The 10,000-nt window shown below is 48.4% G+C and overlaps 1 protein-coding gene across 1 annotated transcript in view; it reads right to left on the reverse strand.

Annotated features, from left to right (window-relative positions):
* Positions 1-10,000, reverse strand: part of LOC310799315 (inositol 1,4,5-trisphosphate-gated calcium channel ITPR1-like) — a 150,111-nt gene that overhangs the window by 32,852 nt on the left and 107,259 nt on the right. Inside the window, exons 43-46 of the mRNA XM_083661913.1 lie at positions 2,374-2,557; positions 1,500-1,753; positions 450-650; positions 254-364 (exon numbers count right to left, since the gene is read on the reverse strand). Of these exons, the coding sequence (XP_083518039.1) occupies positions 254-364; positions 450-650; positions 1,500-1,753; positions 2,374-2,557 (750 nt within the window). The remainder of the gene's footprint in view (positions 1-253; positions 365-449; positions 651-1,499; positions 1,754-2,373; positions 2,558-10,000) is intronic.

Here is a 10,000-nt window from a genome sequence, read left to right on the forward strand (position 1 = left end):
CTGCAGATATTTGTTTTGGCACAAGGGCTAGCTTAGCTGAGATGAATCAATGTCCAGCTCTTACACCAGTAGTCTGTTTGTGATATTCTAGCCTGCAGTGAAGGGATACGACACTGTTGCAAAGCCACACTGTGTGGACTCGGACCCAAACCCAAAGTGGACTCGGACCCAAACCCAAAGTGGACTCGGACCCAAACCCAAAGTTAGCCTACCATGTTTCCTCCAGTCCACATACCCAGCCCAGCCAACTCACCTTGAGCTCCAACACCAGGTCCATCCGCTTTTTCCCAAGCGGGTTGATGTCGTTAAGGATCAGGGCGATAATGATATCGATGCCATTGGACTCATGAGTGGCAATGCAATTCTGTAAAGGGATTGGAATAGGCATGACCAACAGCGCCTTAGTACACAGTGGCCTTACTCGTGGTGGTTTCATGTGTCTAGCATACCTGGTTCTCATGGCAGGGCCCTTGGCAGTACTCTGTTAGACTCTCCACAGTTTGGTTGATGAGGGCCACATTTTTCTCATTGATGTACAGCCCCAGGAGACCCAGACCCCCTGTGGTGCTGCCACAGATACAGTCTAAGAATTGCAGAGTTTCACACACCAGGTTGTAGTTGTTCTTATTGTTCTGGCAACGTAGGAAGTTCTGAGAAGATACAAATGGTCGGGTTAGGCGGGGAGGGCAGCACTGGCAGCAGACATACACTGTGACCAATCAACCAATCAAGGTCAAAAGCAAAGACACGTCATTAAAATAAAAGTTCATACAAAAATGAAAATTCAGTCATTAACTCACTCCTCTGTCAGTCAAAATGCCACTGAAGTTGGTATGAAAACCAGAGTGAGTGAGCCTCTACAGTAATTTGATCGCAAGAAAAGTATATTTTTTATTTATTTATTTGCACATAGTAAAATCAAGAACAAACGAAAGGACACAAGTGTATGAAAAGATTGTGCAGGTGAACAATCAACGTGTTCACCTGCAATTTGAACTGTAATGACCCGTTAGATTTCAAAATGTGTAAAAAGAAATTCAAATATATTTGCACAACTTGCGTGTCATTTGAAATGTGTTGAAAGTTGACAGCAGTGACAGCCCTATAGGAATGCACCAGCACCAAGACCTCCACTGGCCAGTTGTAAACACTTTTCAGACTTGTGCCAGAGCGCAGTGCGGTCCACGTGCCACCAGGCACACGACTGTTGGCGCGTTCTAAAAACAAAGCAAAGTCATTGAGGGAAATGCAGGAGATAATGAATGGACTTTTGGACCCACGCCAAAAGTGTGGGAGAGGGGTGGGCGAGCCGCTAATGGCTGAATTTTCATTTTGGCAGAAACGACTTCTTTAAGACGAGACAGAAACCTGAACGGCAGCGATTAACAATAAACACTTCTACATGTACTGGACCTGAAAGTCATTATCTTTTGCCAAACTACAAAAATAATGAATGAGATCTAGCAGCGTGTTGGGCTGGGCTGGTTCTTCTGACCCACCTGGAGGTCACGGTTGTGATTCTCACAGAGGAGCTGGAGGAAGCGGAGGATGGGCTGCATGATGATGATGATGAAGCTCATCTCCCCCTCGTCCTGGTTCTTGTCCCCGGCGCTGGGCTGGCCGTCGGCGGAGGACAGGTGGTCCTCGGGGTCTGCTTCACGCCGGTAAGAGTTGAAGGCCTTCTTGGTGGCAGAGGAGGCCTCTAGCAGCTGCTCTCTCACATCCTCTGTCATGACCACTGCTGCGTCTCTGGCTATTACAAACACAGGCAGGCACGCAGGAGGACTACGATTACAGTCAAATCCCAAAGAAACATTCAATCAGAAATCCCCTATCTACCGTTACGGTATCCAGTTGGCGTCCACTTTGCCTTTATTCCCCCCCCTCTATCAGTTTTTATGGAGCTGATTTATAAGACAGCAGCAATATGCTCTCTTGGTAATATTCTATTTACAGTATTATGTTTGCTGTCTGGGAGATAAAGAATTGCATCTCCCATGATTCCTGGCGTGTGACGTCATTTCCTGCCGGCGTGTTTTGCAGCGCTTCCTTATTGATGATTTAACGCACCTGTGAACGCGGGCCCGGTAACACACAGAGAGTCGGGACAGAGAAGAACAAGCCGACAAGCGGACACGCTAACTCCGCTAACACAGAGAGGAACAGCCAACACGGTGTTCAGAGCATCACATTCTATTTCTGGATGCTAGCTGTTAAATGAGACAAGACAGTAATAAATATGACAGCTTACAGACCCTGTTGTGACCACGATATGACACTTCTCTGTATTTGAAAACGAATGTGAAATCTCTAGGTGACAGATGAAAAGCATGCCAAAGCATCTTTTGGGCTTAACATGCGGTGACCTCTGACCTTTCTTGCGGACGGGCATGTCTTTGTCCTGGGGGTCGTCGTCTCTCTTCCTGTTGCCCAGGTCGCTGGTGTTGACCGTCACCGTGGCTTTGATCTCCAGCTGGGCCAGCTTCATACGGTCATAGAAGACCCGGAAGAACTTCTCCGATTTCTTGTCCTCGGTCAGGCGGCAATAGAAGGAACGCTGGACGCACAGGACGAGAAGAGTGGAAAGAGATCATTGATCTCGTTATAAAATGGTAAGCTCTAATGCAAAAGGGAATGTATGTTTGAGAAGTATTTGCAGGAAATCACTTGTACGGATGACCAAAGTATATTACATAATCAAGAGTTTATTTGCTAATGCTAATGCTAATATTTTCACAGAGCAGTGGAGTGGGGGCAGAAGATGCTTGAACAGTAGCCCTCAAGAATGAACATGGGTATGGCCTAAACTGACCAGTCTTCCCATCTGATGTAGGCTACTAATTCCTCCATTTAAATTTGTAATCCGGTTTTATGTGAATTTTCAATTTGCGCATAAAAAACTGAGTAGAAATGCTGCAAAATGTGAAAAAACCTCTAAATATCGCTTTATAGGCCTATATTTAAGTGTTCACGCTTGAGGGAGGTGGAAAAGTTGGCCGTATCGATAAATGGTAATGCGATAAATGCAGTGGAAACAGATGAAGCGAATCTTAGGTAAATAATGGTAAATAGGCAGTAAAATGTTTAGATGGCCGTGCTGTGTTTAAAGAGAAGACTGGGATTAATGTTAATGCGACTCACTTCTAGAAGTGCTCCGTGGATTATAACGTTATGCTTGAAGAGTAGCGCCTGGTAATCCAGAAATTGCATCTTATGGTCTATGTACCTTTATAGATCATCAAGAAACTTTAGATAAATAAAGTAGATGTGTTTGATAGAACTTGGTCGCTGGCTGCCTTCATGTATCAGGTCTAGCAGCAGAGCAGCAGAGGCAGACAACCTCAAACACCAGGTGATTGACAGCTCTATAATTCGCATAATAGCAACAGATGGAAACTCGCATTAAATTTCGCATTTTCTTTTGCCAACTTTCTGAAAATTCGATTACATTTTTGGATCCTTTTGGATCATCTTTGGATGGAAACCCAACTAATGACCTAAGATACTGTAGGTATCATTTAGCACGTCAAATTGGACAAAAGGAATTGTCTGCCGCCTGACCTTCATGTTATTTCACATCTCTCTGGGCTAAAAACACTCAAAAGGAAAGCATCATTCAAACCAAATGGTCTTGGATGGACACTGAAAAAAGCCTTACATAACCAGAGTGAACAGAGTTTGGATTTACGGTCAGAGTAAAGGACGATGAGGAGGACGGTGGTTTACGGTGGAGCGGCCGGGCGTCTCAGTATGAACACTAGTGCTGCAGAATCGGGTCAAGCTGAATTAGGCAGTGTTGGGGGTAACTCATTACAAAAGTAACATATTACATGTAATATATTACTTTTAGCAATAACTTAGTAATATAACTTATTACTTTTAGGATTTCAGTAATATCATACCAGTTACTTTGTCAAGTAACTCAAGTTACAAATTGAGTAAAATTTTCTTTAATCAAGGCACATAAAAAGATACAATCGTGTCCTAATCAAATTGTCTGTTTTTATGCAAATAACCAGTACAGATGACAATAACAAAGGAAAAGAATAACATTTAGAATTTTGGATTGTTTACACTGACTTCAAGGCGGATGACATTATTTTTCGAGATGGTTCCGGGGCAGCGATGTCATTCTGCTGCTGCTGTTGTTTTGGTAAAAGTAATGCAAAAGTAGTGTAATAAGTAACGAGTTACTCTAAACAGACAGTAATATTGTAAAGTAACTTATTACTTTCAAATGAGAGTAACTAGTAATATGTAGTATATTACATTTTGAAAGTAACTTGCCCAACACTGGAATTAGGACATGTCCTAGCCCGCGAGGGCAATGCATACACCATGTCCCAGTAACCCACCGGGCTTTTGTTTGGATTATGTAACAGCATATATATACAGAGGGGACGGCCTGGACCATCAGAACCAGCCCCACCGACCACCACGTTGCTGAGGTGAAAAACGACACGGCAGGGACAAGCCTGGCCTACTTAACACAGAGAGATCAAGAGAGATGGGGCGGTGGTGGTGGGGGGGGGCAGGCCAGGAAAAAGACAAAGCAGGAAAGCGGGAACTGGGAAGTATGAAGGAGGAGAAGAAAGCAGATGATAGTGAGCTCAGAAATGACAGCTAGCGACGGGGGGGAGAGAATGTTATCGGACACTTTCTAGGCCAGTTTTGAAAGCTTGTTACATAACCGGCAGCTTTTCCCGGTTAGACGTCAAACTGAACGAGTGGAGGGAACAAATAAGCAAATAGGAAAAATCTAAGCATAATGGACAAAAGAAGCGATGTTCTTTTCCTTCTCTGGCCACATTTTCTGAATGCAGTGTTTTGTACTAAGAGGTTTATGTGTATTGGAAGTGAAAATGTTAAAGCGCACCGCTACAACTTTTCAGTCAGGCCACAATTTAACAGCAAACCACCGGGGTAAAACGATAACACCTTATAACATACAAACACAGTGTGTATGCAGAGGCTAGTGCAGCGTTAGCCTCGGCAGCTCTCAAAGCCAGGGAAACAATGCCAACCACGGCAACAGCCAGGGACCAAGAGATGGCAGCGAGGGGAGGGAGAGCTCCCCGCGCACCCTGCCAACAGCCAGGGACCAGGAGATGGCAGCGAGGGGAGGGAGAGCTCCCCGCGCACCCTGCCAACAGCCAGGGACCAGGAGATGGCAGCGAGGGGAGGGAGAGCTCCCCGCGCACCCTGTCAACAGCCAGGGACCAGGAGATGGCAGCGAGGGGAGGGAGAGCTCCCCGCGCACCCTGCCAACACAGTCAGGGACCAGGAGATAGCAGCGAGGGGAGGGAGAGCTCCCCGCGCACCCTGCCAACAGCCAGGGACCAGGAGATAGCAGCGAGGGGAGGGAGAGCTCCCCGCGCACCCTGCCAACACAGTCAGGGACCAGGAGATAGCAGAGAGGGGAGGGAGAGCTCCCCGCGCACCCTGCCAACAGCCAGGGACCAGGAGATGGCAGAGAGGGGAGGGAGAGCTCCCCGCGCACCCTGCCAACAGCCAGGGACCAGGAGATGGCAGAGAGGGGAGGGAGAGCTCCCCGCGCACCCTGCCAACAGCCAGGGACCAGGAGATAGCAGAGAGGGGAGGGAGAGCTCCCCGCGCACCCTGCCAACAGCCAGGGACCAGGAGATGGTAGCGAGGGGAGGGAGAGCTCCTCGCGCACCCTGCCAACAGCCAGGGACCAGGAGATGGCAGAGAGGGGAGGGAGAGCTCCCCGCGCACCCTGCCAACAGCCAGGGACCAGGAGATGGCAGAGAGGGGAGGGAGAGCTCCTCGCGCACCCTGCCAACAGCCAGGGAGCAGGAGATGGCAGAGAGGGGAGGGAGAGCTCCCCGCGCGGCCAGGCCATCGTGCAATAAATAACCTGATGACAGAGTGCATAGTGCAGAAGGGGGGATTAGCTGCACCGCCTGGCAACCCACTCACAGCTCACTACTTGCAGCATGCCAGCGGTCTGGTCTCTCTCTCTGCTCACGTAACACTGTCCTCCATCACACTGCTACAGCGTGGGCGGGGCGGGGGGGCCCGGGCCCGGCAGGGAATTTGGAATGGGTGAGGTGGGGTGAGGAAGAGGAGGCACAGAGGGTGAAGCATGAGGCGCAGGGCCAGGATAACACACACACACGCATACGTGCCAGCACGTATACACACACACACACATACACACACGCACGCATACTGTACGTGCCAGCACACACACACACACGCGTGCCAGCACATACACATATACACACACACACACACACACACACACACACACACACTAGACTGATCCAAACAGAGACAGCAGTGCTCGCCATTAGCCACTCCACCCCCCCTCCACCTCCCAAACGCCCCTCCTCCCACCCCGCTGAACCTCTTACATAACACACACAGGCACACACACACACACAGTACATGCACACACAAGCTCGGGAGCACATACGCTAATACGCCCCATGTCTCTCTCTCTCACACACACACACACGTGCACACACGTGCACACACACACGTGCACACACACACACACACACGTGCACACACACACACGTGCGCGCACACACACACACACACACACACACACACACACACACACACACACACACACACACACTTACTTTACAATAACAAAACTTGGGTCAGCTGCCTCAGGCATAGGCACATGCCCATTTTGAGAGGACACGCCCACATATCCCACATGCCCTGCGATACAGTGGATCCTTTCCCCAACTCTGCGCCTGCCTGCCTGCCTGCCTGCCTGCCTGTCTGCCTGCCTGTCTGCCTGCCTGCCTGCCTGCCTGCCTGCCTGCCTGCCTGCCTGCCTGCCTGCCTCCTGCTTCTTCTTCTTCTTATGTAATCACCTTCATTTTTCCACTCCCTGTAGTTTTATAAAATGCGGCAGCTCTCATCCCCAGGATATCCCCTGTTAGAGCTGCTGCCTTTAATAGCACTCTGTAATGGGGCCTGCGGTGCAGGGCTGCAGGGACTAGCACCATGCTGGCAGAGCTATTTCTTCTTATGGACCAGGGTTAGTTGATCTATTCCATTTCACTGCGCTAACGAGAAGTCCGTTTGTGGTGTGACTGATTGATGCTCAAGATAATATCGTGTAGGTCTGTGAAGTAGTTTAACCAATGGGGGAGGGAAGTTGCCAGACACCAGCTAGCAAGACCGAAAGAGTCTCAGTTGGTATCCACCCTGTTTCTAAGAACTGAGGTGAGCCTAGGAGAGTGAGTGAGTCATTAAACAACATGTACAGTCCGATAAGCTTCTTCGCTTCGATGGCTTCTTGAGAGATGTTTGTGAGGTTGCAGCTACGTGTGGTGAGATGATCCTGACTAAATGAATCAGAAGAGAAAACCTAAACTTTCACATCTAACCAAACAAACAAACGATGCACTGTGCTCCTCCTGCACTGATGCTCCTGCATCTTCCACCTCCTCCCCATACACTTTAACATGTGCAATACAAAGCAATTCATGCTTATAACCTGTTAATATCCTGCTATTTCTCTTGATATCGTGGAGTATATATTTTGTTAAATTTGCAAAAATTTTGCTAACTGTACTTTTGCCAAATTTGAACGATATCTTGTACATTTATTAATACATATGTTGTACATTTATTCGTACTCATTGTGCTGCCTACAGTATGTATCTCATGTACAGTAACTTCAGCAACAACCACACCAAGTCAATTCCCTTGTATGTGCAAACATACAAACATACTCGGTGATTGTCTGTCCTTGTATCTGTACCCTGTGTATGTTGACACTCACCAAATAAAATAAAATCAAATAAAATCATACTTTAGCCAAAATAAAATACTTCTGATTCTGATGGTGTTTTGAGCGCTGGCTCTTTCACACCCGAGTGCCAAAATCTGTGCTGCCACATCACAGAAGCCGTCTGTGTTTTGACAGAACGTCAAACGCACGGACGTGAGAGGGATGAAGTCACACGCGGTGGCCGAGCGGAGGATGGAGTGATGGCGAGAGAGAGAGAGAGAGAGAGAGAGGGAGGGAGAGAGGGATGAAGGAGAAAGAGGAGAGAGGGAGGGGTGCATCTCAGGGGCCCCCCTGTAGTGTTGAGTCAACACAGAGCCTGTCTGTCTGTATCCATGGAGACAAACCCCGAGTGGAATGGAGGTGGGGGCGGACAGAAAACAAGGTCACAGCGCTTTCCCTTCTCTCCTTCCGTTCTGCCACTTGGCATCAACAAAGCCATGTTATATAACAGCTATTTATACTCTCCTGCTCTCCCTCCCTCCCTCCCTCCCTCTCACGTCAGCACCGCCACATGCAAACCAAACGGAGCTGCGCTTCTTCTCTCCTCCATCTTCCTTTTCGCTTTTCCTCCGACTTCCTCCAATCAGCCTTTGTGATTTCTTCTTCGCCCCCCCCCCCCCCCCCCCCTCCGCCCCGCCCCGCCCCGCCCCCACCCCACCTAATGAGCGTGCGTCTGCTGTAGGGGTGTCAAAAATAATCGATTATAAGATGCATCGCGATGCGGACGTGCACGATTCTGCATCGATTCACAAATGTCAAAAATCGATTATTAAAAAAATAAATAATAATAAAATAAATAAATAATAATAATCAAATAAAATATAATGGAAGTACATGCAGTTGTTTATTTTAATGATGGATCATAATACAATGCAATTCCAAATGCACTTTTATTTTAAAAGTAGCCACACAGTGAGAAAAAAGAAAGTGAGAAAAAATAAATCATGTATTGCGGAAAAAAGTGATGCATTGATTTAAGAGGCATCGAGATGCATCGATAATCGCACTCGAATCGAATCGTAGCCCTCTGAATCGTAATCGAATCGAATCGTGAGGCCAGTGAAGATTCACAGCCCTAGTCTGCTGTAGTGCGTTCTGTCGTTTAACGACACCGTCTGGCACAGATCCACCTGTGAAGCCGGAGAGCGGTGTCTCTCTGCGTGCGGTGCGTGTGTCCTGGACAGGAAGCACAACACCGTGACATGAGGTGACATGCTGCCAGATGGCTGACGAGTGAGATGTGACAAGTCGTCGTGGTGTCACAACACAAGTGACAGGCCGGCTTGTCCCCAGCTACAGCTGTGGCAGGACAGCAGGAATGTGACACAAACCCAAAGCAGGCGGGCAGCTCTGGAGAGGAACCAACATGAACTGACTTGAATAATGAAACACATTTCCTCAGACGCTCCGTCCTGCACAAACTCTCGTCTCGTGCCTCTGCATGACAGCAGAAAGAGTGTGTGTGTGTGCGTGTGTGTGTGTGTGTGTGTGTGTGTGTGTGTGCGTGTGAGAGAGTGACTGTGCATGCAATCATAAGTTATTCAGTGTGGTTTATTTCTGTGTGCTATGTAGGTCATGAGTAAATAGTTAACTATGTTACGTGAGAAGAAGATCTCCGGCGCTGAACAGGTGCTGAGCTCCGCATGTCAATAAAATGAAGATGCGAACAAAAGCCAGCTCTTATTCTGCTTTGTGTGCCTTCTGTGTGTGTGTGTGCCTTCTGTGTGTGTGTGTGTGTGTGTGTGTGTGTGTGTGCCTTCTGAAAGACAGCAGTCATCACATCCCCTCTTAGATCTTTTCTACATGCTGAAGATAGAGAGCGACATATTACTAAGATGCATCTTACGGCATTGAGATAAGACAGGTAAAGCAGAGGGTGTCTGGGTAGGTAAAAGCACTCGCCTACCACCGCGGAGACCGCGGGTTCAATTCCCGGCAGCGCTACTTCCGGCTCCTACAGACACAATTGGCCGTATCTGGTCCTGGTCGCTGCACTAGTGCCTCCTCTGGTCGGTCGGGGGTGTGGGAGGAGATTTGGGGGGGAGGTGCTACGTACTGCTGGTGAAACCCCTCGCCGTCAGGTGAAAAGAAGCGGCTGGGCGACTGCACATGTATCGGAGGAAGGATGTGCTAGTCTACAACTCTCCCCAGATCAGCAAAAAGGGGCGGAGCAACGAGCGCGACAGCAGGGGGAATTGGACAAGTACAAGTGGGGAGAAA

This window comes from Poromitra crassiceps, assembly GCF_964638095.1.
Source record: "Poromitra crassiceps genome assembly, chromosome: 27".
Taxonomy (NCBI): Eukaryota; Metazoa; Chordata; class Actinopteri; order Beryciformes; family Melamphaidae; genus Poromitra; species Poromitra crassiceps.